This window comes from Rhinolophus hipposideros (assembly GCF_964194185.1).
Source record: "Rhinolophus hipposideros genome assembly, chromosome: 3".
NCBI lineage: Eukaryota > Metazoa > Chordata > Mammalia > Chiroptera > Rhinolophidae > Rhinolophus > Rhinolophus hipposideros.
This window is the reverse complement of record NC_138049.1, coordinates 19,834,140-19,859,976: the sequence shown is the minus strand read 5'-3', so window position 1 is coordinate 19,859,976 and position 25,837 is coordinate 19,834,140. Positions and strand designations below refer to the sequence as shown.

Here is a 25,837-nt window from a genome sequence, read left to right as displayed (position 1 = left end):
TGAATTCATTACCTCCCAGATAAAACGAAAGAGTTTATTTTCTACTAATGGGTGTTAGTCACTGTCTGCCAATCAGTCACATTCATTGACGAGATGTAATGTTTAAAACATTGTACTTGGTGGGATATGAAATTCCAGACGAAAGGAGTTTATAATTGAGTCAGAAAAGCACACCCCTTAGGAATCACCACAGAGTAAACATAGACATTGGCTATGTTGCCAACACACGCAGATAACTGGTAGAGTTCGCAGACAAGTGAGTGGACCATGCTTTCCCTAGAGCCAGCCGAGAGTTTGCATGTAGTGTGTTCATTTCCAACTCAGTAGGGACTGTCATTCCCAAATATCATGGTGCAAACTATCTCCTTCTTCCCAAACCCAGAAGCTGGATTCTTTGGGTTATAACTGTAGAATTTAAAACCTTAGGCAGAAAGGAAAAAAAATCCCGTAGTGATGTGCCATGAAGGCAGAAGATAAGACATGTGAGGGTTTGTAGTGGAAGGAGAATCATGATAGCAAATGTTACCTTTCAGCTTGACTGGCTCTCACCATGGGCACTATTGTTGGGCTTGAGCTCCACACATGGTATGATGCTAGGGGACAATCTTACAAAGAATATGAGAAAAAATTATTTAAAGAATGGGTTTCTGCCCTACATCAAAAGATTGGCACATCAATGCTATTTATATGTTTTATATTAAAATGTTTTAGGTGTGCATTGACTTACATTGTTCTCAACCCTAACTGACTTGTCATTAAGTAAAACTAGGTAGTTTAGGAGAGTCACCAGTAATTTAGTTAGGGAGATACGATGTGTAAACAGAGAGGTAAACACACAAATTAGCCTCTGATACATGTTGAATCAGTCGCTATGATCAAATTCCGATGCAGGAGGAGTCACGTTGGGTTATAGTGACGAGGGTGGGTTTCATGACTGAGGGAAGGTAAAAGAAAAGTTTTGTTGGATACCTACTATAACTTATCATATTTATGGTGATTATGTATGTGAATTGAGGGAGATGTATTAGGAAAAAAAGCGAAGTCCTCACTTCACATTGACTAGGATAAGAAATGAAATAAAGGAAGTAATAAAATGTGATGCGTTCTAATATTAAAACCCTTTCTTGGCCATTCATTAGGGAATATATATCCAGTGAAAGTTTAGTCTTAACACTGTCATGTTTTTTTATTGTGCTCCATTTTTAAAGAAAAGTTGCTTAGCTCTTTGGACCAGAACCGTATTTTAATTTCAATCAGCCACTATTAGAAAAAATACACATGTGACTATATGAATGAACATTCATCATCCCCACTTTCAGTAATGAGAAGCTAATACTGTTTCCCTTCCACTTAGGTAAAACCTTGCGAGAGGCTTTTGTTCTTAGGTATGAATTTTTAAAAAACTGAATTTTAACCTTTGTCTTCTCAAACCTGTTACTTGTGTTTACATTACAAAGCAAGTTTGAGACATATCTATCTGTGCCCTCTGTACCTACACTGAAAAAGTCAGAGGAAGTTACTGGAAAACAGGAAGGTGCCCTACTGGACTGGGAGAGCTTGAGAAAATTTTAATAGTAGAAAATAGTTTACTCCTCAGGGCATTGTGCTGCTTGTCAGAGATTCTACAGAGTCTCCCTTAGCTTCGAAAATTACTGATTTTTTGACTTGAAAGAGACAGAGCACGAATCCCTTGTAGGATGATGGCGTTTGAGTTCTCAGAGAAAGTGCCTTAGAGGGGACAAAGGTAACTGAATCCAGTCATTGCCGTGTGGTCGGTCTTCACCCTGTGGCGGTGTATGTGGTGTGCTGACGGGCCTCTCTCAAGGGCCCTTCAGTTTTGTTAAATGTAATTTAGCACTCATGCCCACATCATCATCCAGCAACCACCATTTCAAGACTGGTATCGCTTCACTCCCTGACGGACATTTAAACTCATCCTCAGCTTAACTTCATCAAAGTAACTTGTGCAGCCCTGTTTTATCACAGGAGTGATTAGTGTACACGGACAACACACCCCAGTTCGGTTTTCAGCGTTTGTTCTTAGCCCAAACTTCGTTCTCTCTCTGGTGCAGCACTCCACACTGGTTCCCAGGGGCCAAACAGCCGCATGTTTGTATATCACTGTCGCCGTATGTCTCGCTTTTTCTATTTATGTGGGGTGTGTCTGTGTCAGTCTGCTTCTGTTCACTTTCTCATTTATAGAGAACACTGAAAACCACTCTGAAACACCGGCAGCTCCCGCTCCGCCTCCTTCAACTCTTCCTAAGCCTAAACCCAAACCTAAGCCCAAAAAACCACCCGTGCTTCCAAAAGGGGCTGCGGCTGGATCCAGCCCTAAGGGTGACGAAGTGCCTACTATTAAAAAACATACCAAGGCTCCTGGTAAGCAGGCCCCCGTCCCTCCACCCAAGCCAACAAGCCGAAACACAACCCGAGAGGCCGGTGAGTATGCCCCCGGCGGGTTAAGTCTAGGGTGCTCAGCTCTGGGAGTGGGAGGGGGAGCTAAATGCTTCTTCTAGGCATGATCGTCTTTTTGTTGTCTGGTGTCTTAGGATGTGGGTTCAGCTTTGACACAGAGAATGCCCAAGAGAATCCTTTGTTGCTATCTCTACCAAAGGAAAGTCACCCAGTTGATTAGTTGACCTCATTAGTTTTGGGTGAATAGACCTCTTTCATCCTGAGTATGCACTATCTGCACAAGAACCAGTAGTAAAACACAGAGAGTAGTGTGCCTGATGAATGGCAGTGATCTGATATGACATTGTTGAGACATCGACTGGCCTTCTGCCTCTTTGAGTTAATGGGTGGCGTTTTGGCTTGGGTTTTCTTTCAAAATGTCTTAAGTTTGCACATAGGAATATGACATTTATATCTTTGATATATTTGCTGGCTCTTAATTCTTAAATCTGTCTGCATACCTCGTCATTTCTCGGTAGAGGTATGCATTATTAACTGACAAAGGGTTCACGTCACTTTGTTCAGCTCCACCCCACCATTCTCTATCAAGCCACTACTATTTCAGCAGAGTTGAAAGTTACATACTCAGTGTTCCCCCTGCCCCTCCCCCCCACCTCCCTCCACCCCGCAAACGAAAGACCTCAACTTGTCATAAGGGAAAGTATCCTAGTGGTGTGGCTACAGGTCATTATTGCAAATCACCAAGAGATGTTTTGGTGACTTACAGTAACTGCAAGTGATGTACATCCAGCTTTCCTTTCAAATCAGATATGCTTAACCCAAAGTGGAGCTCCTGTTCTCCCAGTGAAGTGGAATGAAGAGAAACATGTCATCCAGTTTTTAGAAGACATTAATCAAAGTACACATGCTGGGTGGCATTTTTTCCATTAATACTTGCATAAAAAGTCTCCTGTTTTATAGCAAACCTTATTTCCCCTAAAATCAGCAGCAACTTTCTCACAGGTGACTACCAGGGTTTGCCTTGGTATTGATCTTTTCCATACCCATAGAGCTCAGATTTGAAGAATGGCTTATGACAGACCTCTGAATGTAAACTGTGTCTCTCTCCCTGTGTTCCTCTCTTCTGCCTTTGCCCTTGAGTGTCTGGATCTCTTCTACTACAGTTTCAAGTGAAATGTCTCAGAGTGCTGTGCAGACAGCACCTTTCAGCCGTTTTGTCAGAGACCAACTGCCCTTACATGTCACTGTCCATTCTTGTCGGTGTTTGTGTTTTTCCCAGACTGCTTAGGACAGGCTAGAATCAGTGCTTCACGTGAGGCAGGCACTAATCCACTTCTTAAAGAAAAGCCCCAAACTATCCCCTGTCCTGGGGAATTAAGACCCTGCCTTGCACAGACTTTCCCACTTCCATGTCCCACATGGTACTGGCTCACTATTGATTCAGCTTGGATTCTTGTCTTTTTCTCAGAAGAAAGTGATTAATGCCAGGGCAGGGTACAACTTCTGTGAAAGATTTTTGAGTTATTTCCTGATATTTTACTTGAAGATTTACTGATAGACTCATGATGTTCCTAAGAGAATAGTATAGTCCTGTTATTAACTGCATTTAAAAAAGGCCCAACTGGCCCATAGTGTGTCTAAGAATGTTGCTATTCTCGAGGCTACTACACAGAAACGGGTTGCATTGAAGTACGCCAACACGCCTGTTGTGCAAGGAGCCTTTTATCAAATATTGATGACACTCCATCAGAATCCAACTGATAATCCATTTGTAGCCATTTAGAATTTTCTGCATGGTAACATTTCATTTGAATAATGTTGACCTTCTGGATTCACTTCAAATGCAACTCTTGGTTTTCAGTTAGATGTTTTAAGTTCTTTAAAAAAATCTATCCGTTAATAATGGTTCTTCCTTTATTACTTAATTAGTATGGACCTCCATACAACCAAATATCTGTTTGGCACATTCCGCTGCTTTGCCCATGAAATAAGGCAAAATTTATATTTTTCTTCTTTCTTGTACCATGTTATGCACTGCATTGACAATAAAAGTACTTAACTGAGGAGAGGTGACATTTCTTTTTTAGTCATGGTCTTAATTCACGTAACATCAGCAACATGGTTGATTTCAGCAAAGTCCTGTCATTTTTAGAAAATACTTAAAGAAAATTGCAATAACGTGGCATGAATTTGCATTTCAGGCTTTGAAAAAATTGTCCTTTTCCTTAAGGCAGGCTAAAGTTAACTTTGCTATTGGAAAAGAATTTTCTTAAAAAAAATATATATATATATTTATACATATATACATACACACACACATATATATTAGAATTAGAATTAATATGTAGAAGGAATTCTGTTCAATCTATTTAAGAAAACATTTGACCATTTTTAGACCTAAAATCCTTAGCATCTTCATTGTGAAAAATAAGTTTAGAATGAACTTAGACTGTAGGCCTAATACGTTTGTCTTATAAGCAAGTGAAGATTGTTAACTTCAAAAAAGTAATATTAACCCCAGCCAGCCACAGGCAAGCTGTTCCTACAACCAGAGTCTATAAAGAGAGAACTATTTTAAAAAAGTGATATTACTAGGCCCAGACTTGCAGGAAGACAATTCTACTTACTGTGTATATCTAAAATAATAAATCCTCAAGCTATAGAAAGTTCTTTTAAGCCTGGATCTTGTCACGAAGTGAGACTGGCTTCTTATATTAAACTTGATGAAGTCTTGTATCTCATTGTCTATTCCTTATTTCTTCTTCATCTGTTGACCCCCACAACTGACTTCAATAAATTTATAACCAGAGGTAAGTTACAATAACATCTGTATGCATTGTAGGATGGCTTCCCAATACTAACAAGATTATTTTCTGATAGCTCTGTGGAAGATAGTTAAACCCCTCATGAAAAAAGAAGGACCATACAATTAGGAGAAATCTGTAGGTCACAAAGGTCCAGAAACAAAAATGTATTCGCCTAGGAGTTTAGATGTATTTTCTAAGATGATATAAAGAAAAGAATAGCTAACCTTTTTTGTTTTCCTGAAAATGGATGGGTTGAAGTAGGCAAATGCCACAGCCAACTTCAGTTGAAGACCTTCTACGAACAGAAGCCGTGTCAAAAGATCTGAGAATGATACTCTTTCCCTTCAGATTATCAAATGGTATCCATGTAGACATTTTTTTGTAGAAAAGAATTTTCTGCCTTTTGATGTTTTGAAGGGGACTTGTCTTTTATATGTGGCCATGTGTTTTCACTCTGTCCCAGAGCCACTACAGATGGAGGTATGAGCCAGCATGGCAAACTGCTCTCTCTGGAGCCATGGGGACAGCTGGTTTGGAGTTCATTCTTTTAGCAGTAAGATGAGTAGATTTGCTTTGGACTCAGAAAATTGCTGGTGGTATCATACCCCGGCCTCTTACAAATGTGGGCAGTGCTGTTTGCAGGAAGTCAAACGTAGAACATGTATAACTGGTGATGAACCCAACTTTGTACTATCTGCAGAGAGCTCCCTGTGCCTGTCCTCTACACAAGATAATGTCCCTTCTTTGGAGCATACAGGGACTTTTTCAGGTGACCCATCAGACAAGTTGAGGATTTCCTTTTGCCTGGCCCAGCTAAAGACTAAAGGAAAGAGAAAACCAAAGACTCTTGTCCCTTAGGGTTTTGCTTCAAACATCACTTGCTCCCTCCTAGATAGGAGTCAGGGAGGGGGCAGAAAACAAAACCATTTTCATTATTAGCCTATTTTATTTTATTCATTTATTCAACACAGTTTAAAATTTTAAAGGGAATGTTGTCGTTGACAGTTGCAATTCAGTTTATTTTGAAAGCGTTGTCTTCTTTGACTTTTAATGCAAAAATGTCTCTATTTTAGCTGGTTCCTCTCATTCAAAAAAAACAACTGGCTCCAAAACATCAGCTTCGCCATCTACTTCTTCCACCTCATCTCGTCCCAAAGCTTCAAAGGAGACCGTTTCTAACAAAACAGGGACGATGGGAATCACAAAGGGCAGGAAAAAAACTGGCAAGCAGCCAACGTCTCAACCGTCCTCCGATGCAACCACTTCTGGCACGTCCGAGCCTTCAGAGACCAGGGGGGAGAGTCTCCAAACGGAGCAGATTGTCCCTGGGACCGAGGAGCTGACCACAGGCAAATCCAAGTCGGCATTCCCTCCACCGCCTGTGGTCCCTCCACCTCCTCCGCCAGCCCCCCCTCTTGCTCTGGAGGAGCAGTGCATTGTTGCCTCTGACACCCCTGTTGTCCTGGTCAGCAACGGAGACGATCTGCCCGTTCCTGCCTTAGACCCAAGTCAGCTTCTCTGGACTGAAGAGCCGACAAAAAGAACCACTGTCCACTCAGGCACTGGCTTAAGTGTTAATAGAGAAAATGCAAAATGGTAAGTCGGGGTCCAAACCCCATATTCCTTCTGCAATCCTTGTGAAGCTGAGTACTAAAGATCACTAAACCACTCTACTGGAAATGAAGGAACATACTTCATTTTTATAATTAAATCTAGTGAACGTTAGATAAATACTCATGTCATCCAACCATTGGTTTTTTCATAGCCCTGCCCCAGGAATTCCACAGGCTCCTGGAGAGAACGACATTGGTCCTACTGATAAATCCACTTCGGATCCATAGTTTTGAAGTATTAATACATTTAGAGCCTACTTCATCACTGCTTAGCAGTCCTTTTTCTTTTCCCCAGACAGTTCCCTTCTCTTTCCTTGTAGTGGTTATTTTAAGTCTTTACCACTTGTGTCCAGATTGCTCACCCACTCCTGCCTACCTTCATCTCAGCAAGTTATTTAGCCTTCTCCTTCTCCAAGAAAATAAAGACCGTCAGGAAAGAGCTCTTTCGCATTTCAAGTCCTTTCCTCCATCCTTAGAGTGCTGCCTTTCGGCTTCATTAGTTCCCCAATGAGCTCAAATGTTGTCTCCTCTGTGAAGCCTTTCAGTGCTCATCAAGACAGAATTGGTTATTGCATCCACTATACTCTGAGAGCCCTTTTTTCCTACCCGGGGGACAAAACTACCCAACATGTTTTCTTTTCCTCTGTATCCCCAGCAGCTAATACAGAAGGTGGTATGCCACAGACGTGCCATCTTCTCGTGGCCCAAGTCAGAAACCTGTATCTCATCCTATGATCCTCATTCTCCTTCGTTCCCTGCATATAATCATTCACAAAGTCCTATAAATATAAGCCATGTTAGCTCTCCTGTCCCACAGGTAGGAAGGGAGGGCTGTCAGGGTATAGTAGATGCCCTAACCAGTTCTATCGAGGGAAGGCTTAGACCTTTTAAATGCAGTCTGTTCTCTCCTGTTTCTAAGAATAAAACCAAATTCACTTTTCAAATCATTTCATTTAATATTTCCTCTTTCAAAATATCTTTGTCTTATTAGACTTAAAAAATTTAGCACATTAATTGATTTGGATCAAGAGACTAAAAGATCAACTTTAATTATTCAATTGCTACTAATAACCTTCATTTATTAAATACTTATTTAATGTCAAGAACCGTCAGTTATTGAATTCACATAAGTCTTCCCTGAAATATTTCTGTTTAATAAATTAGAAAACGATCGCTGAGAGAGGTAAAGTCATTTGCCCAAGATTACCCAGTTAGTATGTGGCAGAGCCAGGGTGCAGATGTAAATTGCACACTAAATTCTATGCTCTAATTTTGTGAATTTCCAAAGTGGTTGTTTCCACTTCTGCAATTTCTTTTGTGTTTGTTTCCTGGACGGTTTTTGTTTGTTTGTTTTTATCAGCTAGAGCACCATCATTCTAAGGAAAGCCAAGGACAGATAAATAGATGTTAAGTTGCAAATTACTTTATTTGTTTGACATTTTAATAAATGCTATGGGAAAAGAAGATATTGAAATGAATAGTTATACATATGACTTCGTTCATATATGGGATATAAAGCTGAAAGTAACAAAGGAACAAGGCAAACAAAGAAAAAAATCTCATAGACAATAGTTTAATGGTTACCAGAGGGTAAGGAAGCCGGGATGGTAGAAGAGGGAAAAGGGGGTCAAATATATGGTGATGTAATATAGAAATGTACACTTGAAACCTATATAATTTTACTAACCAATGTCACCCTAATAAATATAGCAAGTAAAGATATGGTTATAGCGTCCCTAATACTCCAGCACATAGCAAATGTCTTCATTTATTTATAGTGTGTGTTTTCCAGCATGCAATCAATTCCATCCTTTAGACCTAAATAGCTATTCTTTCAGCATATATTTTTTCTTGCTATTTGTGTTCTGGGTGCTGTACTAAGCACCAAAGATAAAAACTGAGCAAGACATTATCGTTAACATTCGTTTTTAACCGAAATAATGTCCAACATGCCCAGGAAGTATAAATGTTTAAGATAGGCCTGAATTTAATAGATTGAGTATATGTGTTTATTGTTGAATATACGAAAGAACAAGGTGCAACATACAAAGTAATTCCTTAGATGATCTTAAGCACAGAGAGAGCCTATATCCAAAGTGATCTCACTCTGTCCAGTCCACTTCCACAAACATTTAGTGAGGACACTCTATTGGTGCTACATGCCGAGGGCTAAATATCAGTCTTATGACCGTTTGTGCAGGATTGTCAGACAAAAGAGGTGAGCACCTCTTCTCTGTTTCCACTGGGACTGTGATCAGAGCAAGAGAGCTTAGGACATAATTAGACACTGAGGTATTTATAATAGATTTTCCTATCACTCCGGGTAACCAGCATGCGTTCCTAGAAGAAGTCTTAGAGATTTGCTTTTCTATATATTCAAGATAAAAAGTTTAAATTACAGTTCATTCCATAGGGATGGTTTGTGTTTGCTCTTGAGTTAATGAGCCTGGAATAAATAGTCTCAAATTTCCTTCCAAATCCTTTGTTTTGTTTTTTAGTGGATATTTGAATTCGAATTTCTAGCTGTTAGTCACTTGCTTTACTTAGAACACTCCCCCAGTTATGTTTAGTCAATGAATGTGTGAAAATGCTGTCATCTTATGAAAAGGCTTCTGTTTGGAATACAAACATCAAAACAAGTGGCCATGTGCAAAAAATATTGACCTCTATTCACATATTACAGGGTAGTAATGATTTGGTAGATTTCTATTTATTGGCAATAACGTGTATGTCTGGTATAATTTAAGGCAGAAACTAATAAGTCCATCCAGAGCCCATATCCAAAAGGGACTTGACTCTGTTTAGTCCATTTCCACAAACATCGATGGAGTGCGCTGTACTGCCCAGTGTACCCTGGAACCTTAGAGAAGTATAACAGACAAGTCGTGAATTAATTGATACAAATTTGGAGTATAATAGTTAACATTAAATATAACCCATGTTATAATATTAATGACATAATATCAAGTATAAATAAAACATAATATAGCATAACATTTAATAGGTAAACTAAGAGTCTTAAGGCTGGGTTCTATAATAGACTTGAATTCTTTCCATGGTTGGGCAACTCATGGCTTCCCAGCTTCCTCGAACTATAAATTATCTTCCCTCCTTATATTATAGGACAGTTATAAGTTGTAATTGTAGGCAGAAGTCTCTGAAAACTGCAAAACATTTAAAAATACAAATGATATGATTAAATAATCATTGATAGCATAATAGATTAATGAGCAGTGACATGAACAAATACCAGGGCTCAACCTTGAAGTATCTTTTGTTCTGCTCTTCAGAATGTGTTATTAATTTGCATATCTCTGAAACATGCTGTGGACACCCACAACGACAAACTATTCAAACCAGAATGGCCTCTAGTGGCAATTGACTAGAAATCAAGACTGGAAAAGTATTTTTCATAAAATAGATCTTCTCTTATTTAAAATGAGGTTTCATACTGTGGAAACCATATGGCAGTTGCTCAAAAAATTAAATATAGAGTTACCATATGATCTGTGCAATTCCACTTTTGTGTATATAGGTCATAAAAATGAAAGCATATACGCGAACAGATATCTGTACACTGATATTCATTGGAGCATTATTCACAATAACCAAAAGGTGGAAACAACCCAAGTGTCCTTCAACTGATCAATGGATAAATAAAATCTGGCATCTACATACAATGGCATATTATTCAACCTTAAAAAGGAAAGAGATTCTGACACGTGCTTACACCATGGATGAACCTTGAAGACATGTTAAGTGAAGTAGGTCAGACACATGAGGACAAATGTATCATTTCCTTTATGTGAAACACCTAAAATAGTAAAATTCATAGAGATAAAGTAGAATGGTAGCTGCCGAAGGCTGAGGGAGGAAGAATGGGGAGTTATTGTTTAATGGATACAGAGTTTGGTGACGCTAAAAAAAGTTCTAGAGATAGATGGTAGTGTTGATTGCATAACAGTGTGAATATACTTAATGCCATTGAACTATATACTTAAAAATGATAAATTTTTAAGTATAAATTTACCATTTTATACTTAAAATGGTAAATTTTATGCTATATATATTTTACACAATAAAAGGTAAAATGTCATAATTCCCCACCTGAAAACAAGTATTTTGGCTGTTGGATTTCTCTAATATGTGAAAAATAGAGAATTTTGAGGCACAATGTAGAATTTTCAATACCTTGAATTCTGACAAAATTTACCTGTTTTTTTGGTGGGTGTGTTTTAATACAAAGAACTGGTTTTTGGCTTTTTTTAGTTAGTGAGAACAGCAAGCACATGTTTTGCACTAAACAGTCTTTCAGAAGTGTGACATCCAAATTTAGATTCTTCTATTTATATCAGAAAGCAATTTGAGGACCTTCTGTATCTTAAAATGAAGATTATATTGTTTTGATACAATGTGTTTTTATGTGTATCTTTTATTCTATTCTGTGAAAGTTGGCAAGCTTTGTTATTTATAGTAACTTTAAACCAGAGACTCTTAACAAGCTAAACAATAGAAAATGATTGCATCCTTATGCATTACTTTTCTTCTAAAGAGTCCATTTAACTTTCACACTTTCCATCTGATATTATTCATATGTTCTGTGACAGGCAGGTTAACAAATGGGAGAACTTAAGCGCAGAGAGGATACATAACTTTTTACTGTTAACCCATTGGCTGTGATGAAAATAGGATTAATTCATATATCAGTTAAATAGTATGTACTTTTCTATGTCACCACCCTCCTAGGTGTTGGGTTGCAAAACAGTATGAGTCCTACTTGTCCAGCAACTTGGGCATTTGGGAAAGCAGACAAATAAATGGTGGCTGAGGTGCAGTATGCCAACTGCTCCAATGGGGTTTTCTTCAGGTCACCTTGGGAGCAGGGCGATGGGGCAAGAAACTAGTCTGAAGGCCTGTGACAGATTCCTAAAGGAGCTGAGGCTTTCGCTGACAGACTTGATGGATAAATAGGAGTTACAGGTCAAAGAAAAGTACAGAGTCAGATAGATATTCAGGTGCTTCTAGCCCGTTGTTCTTTCCACTACACCCCCATTGCTAGAGGAAAATTAATTTGCGAAATATAGTTTTACCATAGTCACGTACTAACGATATCAGACACCATCTAGTCCATCCTTTTCATTTTACAGATGACGAATCTAAAACAGAATTAAGTAACACAGCCCCACTCTTCCATGTAGCTGGCCTATGTCTACTTTCTCCTTCCACCAACCTGAAGGATGCTGGGGAAACCAGCGCTGCTCATGGTGTTGGTGTTGCCCTGGAGGGTTGCTCTGCGCTTCACACCACCCCTGTGTTTCTGTGCCGTTAACAGTTTCACAACCAAAGACGAAGTGGGAAAGGCAGCCCTGCAGCTTCTGGCTCCTGGGCTGATGGGAGACTCTGCCGAATCCTTCAGTGCCTCGGAGGATGAAGGCCAAAGGGAGTACCGGGCCAATGACTCGGACTCCGATGGGCCTATCTTGTACACAGATGACGACGACGAAGAGGATGAGGATGAGGATGGCAGTGGAGAAAGTAAGACTTTGTTCCAAGAGGTAGGGAGGACAGTGGGTGGTAGACAAAAGCCATTGCGTTTTGGAAAGAACAAAAGCCAGATAATCTGATGGTCTCTTTACCTTCATATTTCTTGTCAAATTAGAAATGTGTACGTCCTAAGGTTTAGCTTCTGATGACAGGCCATGCCAAAGACGATTCCACAGGGAGTGGTAAGGGGAAGACAGCCCTTCATCTACGTGCATGAGGCAGATATGCACATTTGTATTTGTACAGAGTCAAAGCTTTCTAACAACAGGCTTTTCTCAGGACCTTTCCCCCAGGACCTTTTTTTCTTTTTTAAAGATTTTATTGGGGAAGGGGAACAGGACTTTATTGGGGAACAGTGTGTACTTCCAGGACTTTTTTCCAAGTCAAGTTGTTGTCCTTTCAATCTTAGTTGTGGAGGGTGCCATTCAGCTTCAAGTTGTTGTCCTTTCAGTCTTAGTTGTGGAGGGCGCAGCTCAGCTCCAGGTCCAATTGCCATTGCTAGTTGCAGGGAGCACAGCCCACCATCCCTTGTGGGAGTCGAACCGGCAACCTTGTGGTTGAGAGGATGCGCTCCAACCAACTGAGCCATCTGGAAGCTCAGCGGCAGCTCAGCTCAAGGTGCTGTGTTCAATCTTAGTTGCAGGGGGCACTGCCCACCATCCCTTGCAGGACTCGATGAATTGAATTGGCAACTTTGTGGTTGAGAGCCCACTGGCCCATGTGGGAATCGAACCAGCAACCTTTGGAGTTAGGAGCACAGAGCTCTAACCGCCTGAGCCACAGGCCAGTCCCCCCAGGACCTTTCTTGACTAAAGAGCATCAGTGCAGGATTCCCTGAATTACTCATTAGAGATGTTCGAGAGTTTCTCTTATTTTTATGCTGGGGTTTAAAAGAAATGGGAGTGAGGAATTAGTCAAGAATGACAAATACTTTTTAAGAATCAACCACACATCCACAATAAGTATGCCTTCTAAAAAGGACTGATAGCAGTGGATAAAGCCAACTGTTTATGTATAACCTAGGAAAACTGGAAAGTGCTATTTTAAGAAAAAATCTGAGCAGGATGACTTGGGAGGAATTCATTGTAGAATTGAATTTATAGATTATGAAAAGGTATTAGTATATTAATGCTTAAGCATCAGTTTGTACTGAAGAACAAAAACAAAAAGTCATTACCCATTTTGTCTGTGGAGACATCATCAAATCTAGGGTAATTTAGGATTAGCATATTAGTATCACAGGTAGCCTTTTACAGTGTGGTTTCTGAGTAGAGGAAAAGGGAAGACAAGGATTTACTGTACAATATAAGTAAAGGAGCTAAGTTTTTAAGACTTGAAAACGAAAAGAAAGAAAGGGCATTATGCAATCCCGATGTGCCATCACAGGAGAATAAACTTCAGATACCACTTTCCAAATGATGAGGTGATACTTGCAAGTTTTTCATGGTACCCTAACATTTTTTCAGAACATTTTAAAAAACAGTTCTCCAGTTTTCCAAAGTGAACTACATCCAACTAAAAACTTCTTTTCCTTAGGTTAATTAAAATTCCACTCTTGTATGTGGACAAAGAATTTGGTCTGGACTCTGTTGAAAGTCCATGCCACCTGTAACTTGAGTGCCTCTTGCTCAAAAAGCCTCTTTCTCTGCATTTCTGCCTTTTCCAATCCACAGGTGCTTTGGCAAGTAAAATCCGACGAAGGGATACTCTTGCTATCAAACTTGGCAACAGACCATCTAAGAAAGAATTAGAGGACAAAAACATCTTGCAGCGTACATCTGAAGAAGAGAGGCAGGAAATCCGACAACAAATTGGAACCAAGCTAGTCAGGTAATTGCTGAAATGTTAGTACAGCACTGACTAATGCATACTTTTCTCCCTTCTGCAGTTTCTTACCTGAGTCATTGTGAATGCCTTGTGTAAGAGGCACACCTGGCCTATCTGGTCTTTTAAAGTTGGTCGTGGATGGTGAACCACTCAAAAAACCTGTCCTTTGGTCCAGCTCGTCAGTGGCTTTGAGGTCACTAAAGCCTGATCCAAGAGTCAACAAAGTTGTTCTGTAAAGGACCTGTTGGTAAAATAGTTTAGGTTTCACTGGCAAGAGGTCTCTGTTGCAGCTATTCAACTGTGCTCTTGTAGCATGAAAGCAGCCATAAACCATACATAAACAAATGAGTGTGGCTATGGTCCAGTAAAATGTTATTCATCAAAGCAGGTGGCAGGCCTAATTCATGGACTGACTAGCATTCCTATAACTTCCAAGAGGTTCTACCCTGTGGGCTACGAGACTGTAAAAATATTAGTTAACTTCAAGGACCAGCTCCATCCAAGTCAAGTAATCACAGCCCCCATGCTGAAAGGTCCCCCTTTTAACTTCAAATAAAGGGTCATCTGACTTCTCTTCCTGCCTCCAGCCATTGTAGAATTTCTACTTTTACCACTAATAACTTTGGAAGTCCATTGAACGGATAGTTTTCATAGAAATGAGTGCTGAATCTCTCAGTTTATTTTCAGCTTAAGCATGTTTAAGCATTAGTTATTTTGTTGACTTCTCTCATTCTGCATAAACAACAGGGTGCATACATTGGGAGTGGGGAACGGTCTGGAATACCAGAGCAGGATTTGGAGGTGGGAGGAAATTCCTCTCCTCACTTAGAAGTGGGACACTTCTATGGCTGTGGTGTACCTTCAGGGTTGACGGGTGGGGGCTACAGAAGCCATTGTCTGTTTTACAGATGGGGTGAAGCACGGGCTAGTGAGGAATAAATGAGATAACACACTGAAGGCATTTTCGTGCTGGGATCATAGCAAGCACTTAATGAAATTCAATTTTTTATTAATTTAAATTATTATCATCTCTTAAACCAATAAAAACACTTTTACAAATTAACTCAATGTTGGTAACTTTATGAGAAAAGGGGACCCATATAGTAGATTGCCTTTGTTAAGTGTTTCTGAAGAACAATTTAACAATATGAAAAAAAGAATTATAAAACAGCCTATTTCTTCACATGGTAATTCTGTTTGCAAGCCTATACAAGAGAGAAATAATCCAAAAAGGGAAAGAAAATAAGAAAACCCTGTATTTTACAAAGGTGTTTATTTTAGGCTATTTATAGCATTGACAAATTAAACCAAATCACACATTCAAAAACAGAGAACTGATGAAGAACGTTGTGAGAAGTTGATACCATGAAATAACCACAGAGCAGTGGTGGGTGTCTAACGGCTTCATCAAGAATTGGATACTCAGAGGTGTATCACAAGGAGGTGATACTTCGGCTTCTGTGGGGAAGTGTGGGTGTTTTGGGGGTGGGTTGGGAGGGGACTCCCACATCCCAGGTCTAACCATCCAACCAGAACAACACTTCTTCTGTCTGTCTTATATAAAATTCCAGCCCAACCTACCAAAGTCTGTAAGTACACACATAAAACATTTTAACAGAGCAGGGTTGTTTTTTGGCTTATAAATATGTAAATTTTACAGAATTGTTTTTCTACCAACATGACACATCTAATCAGTTATTCAAAGATAAATCACCCACTGTTATGCCTCAGAAAAATCCATGTCAAGTGAAAAAGACAGAATTATGTATTGCATGATGGGGTCATGTGACAAGCACAAACTAATCAGTCAAGTGAACTAGGTATGAATCCTGGCTTTAGTAGTCAGTAGCATTTTATCATTGACAAGTGAATTAATCTCTCATTTGCTCATCTGTAAAATGGGAACTGACTGCTACCTTGGCGAATTGTTTTAAGGAATTCGAGATAATGTAAGTTAAGCACGTAGCACAGTACCTGGGACTTTAAAAGTATGAACTAGGTCTAGAGCTACGATTATTATCTTTATAACTACCTGTGTGGTAAGTGCTTGAAAAGGTGTGTTATCTATATATAACTACCATATAAGGGCAAAGAACTAGGAGCCTTTAATTCTCACTTGCACAAGTCAAACACCCACCTTTAAGGTACTCTTTTAATCATTTGTAAGAGATCAGTAGCTGAAGGGGAGAAAGTCATTCTAGAGGGAGGAAACTCCATAAACAAAGGAAGAATGATGTGTTTGGGGGATGACATATTACAAATACATAGTACATCATACCTGGGTACACCACAGCAAAGTCTGGCTGGCATAGATATTCACTGGGGTTTTTTTTGGATTCAATTACTTATGTTAATTTCAAAGTGGCTCTGATGAAGATTAAACTTTCAAAAAAATTTTAACGAGATATTTCAAATGTCATGGATTTCAATTCTTCTAACCATTTCTGTCACAGCCATAAAAATTTAGAATTAATAGTATCTATGTTAAAATTACCTTTCACGTATGTTAGTTTACTTTGCACAAACTCAGCCTATATCCAGAGGAAGTTTTTGTCTGTGATTAACAACAAATTAATAATGGAAACAAGTCCAATAACAAAGTTATAAAAGGTTATTAGGACATTCAGCTATTGTGTACAAATAGTTAGCTACTAATCACAAATGGCCTGGTTTGTCTTAAAGGCAGATGGGCAGGGCCTTATGTATCTCAAGATAACTGTATATATTGGAAATTCATTTGAGGTCACAAAAACAGTATTTCACTTAAAACACTATGCAGTATAGATTGCTCATCTCCTGAGTGGATAGAAACTCTCAAGCAGCAGCCTTTCTTTAGATCCTAATGGCTGTATATTAATGAGGGAAAAGGTCAAGCTGTTTTAACAGAGACTAAAAAGTACAGTGGTACAAACTGGTCCTTTCGCATGTTTATTTCTTTTTCATATGATAGTTTAGAGGTAAGTGTGCTACCCAGCTTACCTGGGGAGCAGTGCTCCTTGCAGTCAGTCAGGCGCCCAGGTTCCTTCCATCTTGTGGCTCTTCCACGCCCATAGATATTCTCACAGAGATGATCCATGCTGGTCCACATGACCATGTTTAAGTGCTAGCCTGCGGAGGAAAGAAAGATAGAGAAGGGAACATACATCCAGTTATTTTAAGGGTAAAAAGTGGAAGTTGCAAACACCACTACTACTCACATCCCATTGTAAGGACTTGGTCATAGAGCCACAACTTACTGCTCGGGAGGCAGAAATCTGTGGCTCGGGGCTACAGCTAAATAAAGCTCAGGGGTTCTGAAAGGAAAAAAGGAGAGTGGATACTGGAGGGTAGTTGGCAATGTTATCCACAATCTCTAGTCTCCAAACTATTGGAAAGGAGACTTTTTATTTTGTAGGTTTAGAAATGGATTTTTGTCTCTCAAAACATGAAAACATATAGCTTTGTTTGTTGTTTGATTTTGTGTCCCCCACTAAGTGTACCTTGTTTGTAACCTGCAACATATCCTTTTTGTCATCATAGGAGACTTAGCCAGAGGCCCACAACAGAAGAATTAGAACAAAGAAATATCCTAAAACGTGAGTGTCCCGTGTTATACTGTGATTCCTTGTGTAACCATTAACAAGCTCCCTCTAGAGACGATCCACTTATCAGTACGAAACCATAATCTATTTATTCACAAATGATTGATATGGCCCATTTATATCACATTTTTATGTCATCATTTATGTAATTTAAAAAATAATTTCTAGAAGTTTGTATTTCATTTTATGGCTTTGAGCCTAATATCCTCCAGACCAGAGTCATGATTGTGACAATTGTTTTTTAAAAAGATGAAATATATTCCATGTATTCTTTCACCCAGATACTAAATAAAAGAAAATGCTCTCGTCTGCTTGCAAATACCTGTCAAAGAAAAGGCCAAAGAATACACAAAGAAATAAATCAAACATTCCTATATTATTATTAATAGTGCAGTTTGTTGCCAGGTTTAACAAATGACTCGATTTAACACAATTAGGGTAAAAGGAATTTTTCAGTCCATTTCATTTTCCTTTGTTATGATAGCTCTGTTTTGCTCTTGAGTTATTAATAATTTCTCAGCACGTACGGAGTTCTCCATTCATTTTCCTAACTATTTTCCCATTCTGTTTTTCCCCCTATTTTTTTTTTTACTTTACTTTTCATTCACCAGTCCAGTCATATTAAAATTATTGAGTTCATATGTTAAAGCTATAAAACCAATGGATACACAGTTTGTCGTGCTACAGTGTATCAGTGTGGTTACTGACCACAGTGAGTTAAGCAATGGATATTTTTAAATTGAGACACTGTAGTTTTATATATTATTAACCCAGTTTCAAAAGAGCTTTTTGTTGTATGAAATATCAACGAGCAGAGATGGGCAGAACGCCGGATAATCCTACAATAGTCATGACCCACTGGTGTGCAGGAAATCTTTTTCAACCAAGCTTTGAGAGTCAAGTTGGCCTGTCTGGATGATTCCTGTTCTCCAATCTGAGTTGTTTTTCTTTCCTGAGGGAAAGAAGAGTTTTAATAGCAAATTTATACTCCGGTTGCTATTACTACGACAACCCAACAATGAGGACTGAACAGTCTAGGGGATTTTTTTCCTTGGAATATTTTTTTCTATTTGTGAACATAAATGGATCCCAAGAAAGGACTTAAGTGACCATCACTGTATGTCAGTGTGTACAAGAGCCACTTTGGAGAGGAAAAAAGGACTAGAAAAGAAAAAAATGTTTTGGCTTTCAGAAATCAGATCTAATTTCGACAACCACACGAAACCAAAAAAGGCTCATGGCGTTTGATAATAGATTCCTGGGAAATATTTGTTGAATTAACTTGTAGCTATGCTCAAATGTGTACCATAAGCTCCTAAAACATTATTTCCTATTGGATGCCTGATGCAATACCTAGGGAAAAAGGAAGAGCAAATTCTGGGTAATTCATTCCTTCTCCTGTGAGACAAATAGTGCTAAACCACATTGGTGTTTGGTTATTTGAGGAACTGTTTCATAGATCTAGAAATGTATCGCACATTGATCTTAAGTGCTGTGCTGGCTTTCATACCCCATTTTCTTGGAGGTTCAGGAAAGAGTGAAACGCCAAAGTCAACTTCAGATTTGACTTCAGCCCTTATTTACTTCCTTTTCAGTTTGTTTAAGCATGCTTTTTCTGGAAACAAAAGACACATTTCCACATTTCCAGTCTGGGGAGGCAGATAACTGGCTTATGATCTCCTGACATAATATTGTATGGCCAAGGGAAGCAGAAAAGAGCACTGGTGGAGGCCATCCAGAGCATTCTGCCGAGCAGTCCTAGGGAACTAAATGGCATAGTTTATGATACTTTATTCAGCCCTTTTTTTGCTTCTGGGTTCTTCCACATCGATTGCTGTTGTTTGTTTGTCTATTTCATCACCAGTTTTTGTTCGAAAGCAGTTTGATTCTCTACTTGTAGAAAAGTCTATGTGTGACATGGTATGGTTTTTTTAAGGACACTTACTTTAACTAGGTCATCTTTCCTCGACACATTAGGGAAATTATTCACAGCATTAAATACTCGGCAGTTCTCAAACCCCCACCCATCACTAGTTTAATACACGTGAGTCAGACAGCAGTCAATGCTAAAGCTCCTAGCTTTAACTGGAAACCACAGGACACATTGTATTTCTTAGTATTATCCCCAGTATCACAGCTTACTTGATTTCTTCCTGTTTTAGTGCATCTAACATTTTAAAATACATAAAACGTTATATTCAGCTGTGCATTTTAGAACCAGTTCCTTAAAATTGTTAAAATAGAAAGCAAGTATTGGTGCTTGAAAGGTCAACTTTTGCTTATCAGGAAAAGTGATGTATAGGGAACATTCTTTTTTTCAGGACAGGGATGAGCAATAAAGATCCTCTCGTACTATTTAGTTTTGACTGTAATTCCAGCTATAGCTTCTACAGGGAAAAAACGTATTAAGCCATTGAGTTCTGCGTGTATTTTTCCCCAGCATTTTATTATGAAATTTTTTAACCTACAGAAAAGTTGAAAGAATTTTACAGTAAACACTCAAATATTTATATTCTACCATTAGCATCTACTTTCTCACATCTTGCTTTATCACTTATCTGTCCATCCATTGATCTATCTTTGTGTGTGTGTGTTTGCAGGGAGGGAGGATTCATTTAAAAGTAGGTTTATAAGTGTATTTTCATTTGTTAAAAACACCCGTACAGAAACATGTAAAACAACAAAAAGAGAGGAACCCACAAATAATGTTTGGCCTTTTTTAACCCCATTTTATCTGAATTGATGATTCAAGAATGTACCACTCTTGTTGGTCGGTCTTTCAGTGCTTTTTCCTCCCTTCTTGTCGCTCATCTACAAAATGCTCCAGGCAGTGTTCTCTAGCCAGGCAGCTTTCCTGCGTGGACACCCTGTTAAGCCTCACGTATTGCTTGTGCGTTTATGGCAAATGCTTCCTGTGGCTATTCTGAAATACCCGCCTCTCCCTGCTCTGAGGAGAGTTACTGAGGGCAAGATTTGTCAATGAGCCACGTCGTTTCCCTTATGGATATTCCTCCAGGCTGTTTAAACTGACCAGAAAAGTTTACATCCTACTTTATAATTAGTCCTCTAATAAATCCAACAAAAGAAGGAAACATTTAAAAAGCTCAGTGAATTTTTTAAACTAAGTTTAAGGTTTAATCTTGACGCTTCATTAGAGATTTTACAATGACCATTAAGAGTCAGAGGAACAGTCCTATTGGCTTTCCTCCAGCTTCTTGAGAAGCACAATTTCAAAAGTGGGAAATGTAAGGAAGTCAGCTCCTGATGTAAAAAAAGAATTCCTAAATGGTAAAGGAAAAAGAAAAAACAAAAATTCCTAAATGTTTGTTTTGCTCCCCTAACTGCAAATGGCCCTTCTTTTTTTAAAACATCACTGGCTGTCACCTAATTGCATAGTATGCTTATTTTCATAAGGCAAAATTATCTAATATTTCCTTCAAGAAAACGACATTTTGTGTATTTCATGAAAATTGGAGCGTTTGTTAAATTTGAGTATTAGATAGCCTTTTTTTTTGTCTTTAAAAATGTAGCATAATCACTGCATAGGAAAAGTTGACTGAAATGTTTAGAGGATTATGTTTTCCTTTTTATTAGTAATATCATCAAACTAGGGCTGACCTTGTAAAGCCCTAGTTTGAATCACATGAACCACAAGTTTGGTGTTTGTCTGTTACCTATAATTTACAAACCATGTGCCTCATCCAATTAATATAAGGTAATTACTTGATCCTAAGGATGTATTTCAAGGATATGAAATGATACCTACAGTATTTTCACAGAAAGAAATCTGAATTATAACCAGATTTGTTTGACACTCACAGGAACTTAATGAAAGCATACTAACTAGTTATTTCTTGTCTTGCAGGGTAATTTCAGTTTATGTTCCCTCTTTGTCTAAATAATCGAAGAACATACAAACTTTTCCCTGTCCAGATAAGGAAAATTAATAGAGATTTAGCATAGATGTTGTAAATCTTGCATGTGCTGGTATTTTATTCATGATAAAAATAATCTTAGTGGTAAGAAGTCTATTTGAATTTTAAAAATAATTATCTTTTCATAGAGAAGACTTTTCTTTTCACCATTTTGGTTGAGCCTTTATAGAGTAATTCTGTTCCTTCAATATTCATAACAGCGGTCTCTAAAAGATACTTTTTCGTAAGCATTGGTACCCAAAGACTAAAATCTGTGCTCACTTACTGAATAAATGATGAGCTACAGGAAGGAACAGAGAGAAATTCATCAAATAAGCAACCATCAAAACCTGAAAGTGGTGTTTATTTCTTTTAAAATTCTGTACATTTTTCTCTTAGTCCCATCTGTTGGACAGCATTCACTTAAATTGGCCATTAAATTGCACTACTTGGTGAAGTACTAGAGAAAAAGAAGACTTTAGAAAGTCAAAGTCACAAGAAAATAAATCATCTTCACTAACAGTATACCATATCCCTATTCAGAATTTTCTGGTTTGACAGCAAAGTCCAAAGAAATGATTACCTTCTGCTTCTGTGGAAAGCAACTCAGACATGCATCAGATGGTTCTAATTTGTTCTTCTTGATATGTCTCAGGTTTTCACATGAAGGCCAAATCCAGAAGTAAATTTTTATCTGAATTCCGTTAAACTGTGCTTATAAGCCCATGAGATGATCTGCAGTGAAAGGCTTTTGCCAGAATATCGGCACTCTTGTGGTTTTTTCAGAATAAAATAAGCAGTCAAGAAGCAAAAAGATTTACAATTAGTAAATAAACCAGTCCTAGAAGGAAAAAAAATTTATACACACACACACACACACACACACACATTAATGATTGATCTTGCTGCAAAATCTTTTGACAGCTTTCTAAAGACGTTGATGCAATGTTTGATCAATATCTGTTAGAGTCAAATAATTATGGCCTGATCTAACTTTCTGATTATAAAATCATTTATAGTAACTGTCTTCATGCCTTCCCTCCCTCCCCATTAATAAACAGAAAAGAATGAAGAAGAAGAACAAGAAGCAAAAATGGAACTTAAACGCAGACTCAGCAGAAAGGTGATGAAATTGTGACTGTGAATGATCATGTCATTCACAGTCTTCATTTTTTCAATGCCAATCAGCTCTCTACGTGTAAATCTGATATTTAGGAATAATTATTTCTTTCTGTTAGTCTACTAAGTGATCATAGACTTTAAAATCAATGTAATGCATACAGTGTAAATTATGTTGATATTTATAATTACATATGTTAATTTTGATGTTGACAATCGAAGTTTTTTTTTTTTTTTTTTTAATTAATTTCATTGGGGTGACAATTGTTAGTAAATTTACATAGATTTCAGGTGTACAATTCTGTATTACATCGTCTATAAATCCCATTGTGTGTTCACCACCCAGAGTCAGTTCTCCTTCCATCACCATATATTTGATCCCCTTTACCCTCATCACCCACCCCCCACCCCCTTACCCTCTGGTAACCACTAAATTATTGTCTGTGTCTATGAGTTTTTGTTTCTCATTTGTTTGTCTTGTTCTTTTTGGTTTATATACCACATATCAGTGAAATCATAGGGTTCTCTGCTTTTTCTGTCTGACTTGTTTCACTTAGCATTATTCTCTCAAGATCCAACCATGTTGTCACAAATGTTCCTATATCATCTTTCCTTAACGCCGAATAGTATTCCATTGTGTATATGTACCACAACTTCTTTATCCATTCATCTATCGAAGGACATTTTGGTTGTTTCCATGTCTTGGCCACCGTAAACAAAGCTGCAATGAACATTGGCGTACACGTGTCTCTATAGAGAAATGCTTTTATATTTTTGGGGTAGATACCCAGGAGAGCGATTGCTGGGTCATATGGTAATTCTATTCGTAATTTCTTGAGGAACCTCCACACTGCCTTCCATAGCGGCTGCACCAGTCTGCATTCCCACCAACAGTGTATGAGAGTTCCTTTTTCTCCACAGCCTCTCCAACACTTGTTACTATTTGTTTTGTTGATGAAAGCCATTCTGACTGGGGTGAGGTGATATCTCATTGTGGTTTTCATTTGCATTTCTCTGATGATTAGCGATGTTGAGCATTTTTTCATATGTCTATTTGCCATTTGTATGTCCTCTTTGGAGAAATGTCTCTTCAGGTCCTCTGTCCATTTTTCAATTGGGTTGTTTGTTTTTTTGTTGTTGAGTTTCATGAGTTCCTTGTATATTTTGGATATTAGCCCCTTATCAGAGGAACTGTTTGCGAAAATCTTCTCCCATTCAGTTGGTTGCCTCATTATTTTGTCAATAGTTTCTTTTGCTGTGCAGAAGCTTTTCAGTTTCATATAATCCCATTTGTTTATTTTAGTTTTTACTTCCATTGCCTTTGGAGTCAAATTCATAAAATGCTCTTTGAACCCAAGGTCCATAAGTTTAGTACCTATGTTTTCTTCAATGCAGTTTATTGTGTCAGGTCTTATGCTTAAGTCTTTGATCCATTTTGAATTAATTTTGGTACATGGTGACAGATAGCAGTCCAGTTTCATTCTTTTGCACGTAGCTATCCAATTCTGCCAGCACCATTTATTGAAGAGGCTGTCTTTCGTCCATTGTATGTTTTTAGCTTCTTTGTCAAAAATTATCTGTCCATATTTATGTGGTTTTATTTCTGGGTTCTCAATTCTATTCCATTGGTCTATGTGTCTGTTTTTCCGCCAATACCAAGCTGTTTTGATTATTGTAGCCCTGTAGTACAAGGAAAAATCAGGGAGTGTGATACCTCCAGTATTGTTCTTGTTTTTTAATATTGCTTTGGCTATTCGGGGTCTTTTGTGGTTCCAAACAAATCTGATGATTTTTTGTTCTATTTCTTTAAAAAATGCCATTGGGATTTTAATGGGGATTGCATTAAATCTGTATATGGCTTTGGGTAATATGGCCATTTTAACTATGTTGATTCTTCCAATCCATGAGCACGGAATGTCTTTCCATTTCTTTGTGTCTTCTTCAATTTCTTTCAAAAATGTCTTATAGTTTTCAGCATATAAATCCTTCACATCCTTGGTTAAGTTTATTCCTAGGTATTTTATTCTTTTTGCTGCAATTGCAAAAGGAATTGTTTTTTCTATCTCTTTTTCTGAGATTTCATTGTTGGTATATAGGAAAGCAATGGACTTTTGTACGTTGATTTTGTAGCCAGCAACTTTACTATATTCATTGATTGTTTCTAATAGCTTTTTGGTGGAGTCTTTAGGGTTTTCTATGTATAGCATCATGTCATCTGCAAAGAGTGACAATTTAACTTCTTCATTCCCAATTTGGATGCCTTTTATTTCTTTCTCTTGCCTGATAGCTCTGGCGAGGACTTCCAACACTATGTTGAAAAGCAGAGGTGATAGGGGACAACCTTGTCGTGTTCCTGAACGTAGAGCAAAGGGCTTCAGCTTTTCACCATTAATTATGAGGTTAGCTGAGGGCTTGTCGTATATGGCCTTTATTATGTTGAGGTATTTTCCTTCTATACCAATTTTAGTAAGTGTTTTAATCATAAATGGATGTTGTATCTTATCAAATGCTTTTTCTGCATCAATTGATAGAATCATATGATTTTTGTCCTTTATTTTGTTTATGTGATGTATCACATTGATGGATTTGCGAATGTTGAACCATCCTTGTGCCCCGGGGATGAACCCCACTTGGTCGTGATGAATACTCTTTTTAATGCATTGTTGTATTCGATTTGCTAGAATTTTGTTTAGGATTTTAGCATCTGTATTCATCAGAGATATAGGTCTGTAGTTTTCTTTTTTTGTGTTGTCCTTACCAGGTTTTGGTATCAGGGTAATGTTGGCCTCATAAAATGAGTTAGGGAGTACTGACTCTTCTTCAATTTTTTGGAAGAGTTTGAGCAGGATTGGTATTAGATCCTCTTTGAAGGTTTGGTAGAATTCACTGGTGAAGCCATCTGGTCCAGGACTTTTGATTTTGGGAAGGTTTTTGATGACTGATTCAATTTCCTTACTGGTGATCGACCTGTTAAGATTTTCCAGTTCTTCATGATTCAGCCTTGGAAGGCTATA

At 38.1% G+C, this 25,837-nt stretch overlaps 1 protein-coding gene across 9 annotated transcripts in view; it reads left to right on the top strand.

The window, feature by feature from the left end:
* PHACTR2 (phosphatase and actin regulator 2) overlaps positions 1 to 25,837 on the top strand; it is a gene marked incomplete at both ends in the record, with an annotated part of 238,228 nt that overhangs the window by 185,655 nt on the left and 26,736 nt on the right. For 5 of the 9 annotated variants that reach the window (XM_081035578.1, XM_081035580.1, XM_081035577.1 and 2 more), the window contains 5 exons: positions 6,299 to 6,821; positions 12,171 to 12,373; positions 14,056 to 14,212; positions 17,729 to 17,784; positions 22,766 to 22,827. In XM_081035578.1, coding sequence (XP_080891704.1) covers positions 6,299 to 6,821; positions 12,171 to 12,373; positions 14,056 to 14,212; positions 17,729 to 17,784; positions 22,766 to 22,827 — 1,001 coding nt within the window. Of the gene's footprint in view, positions 1 to 2,202; positions 2,443 to 6,298; positions 6,822 to 12,170; positions 12,374 to 14,055; positions 14,213 to 17,728; positions 17,785 to 22,765; positions 22,828 to 25,837 lie in introns of all 9 variants that reach the window. The other 4 variants (XM_081035576.1, XM_081035574.1, XM_081035573.1 and 1 more) reach the window with 1 other exon arrangement.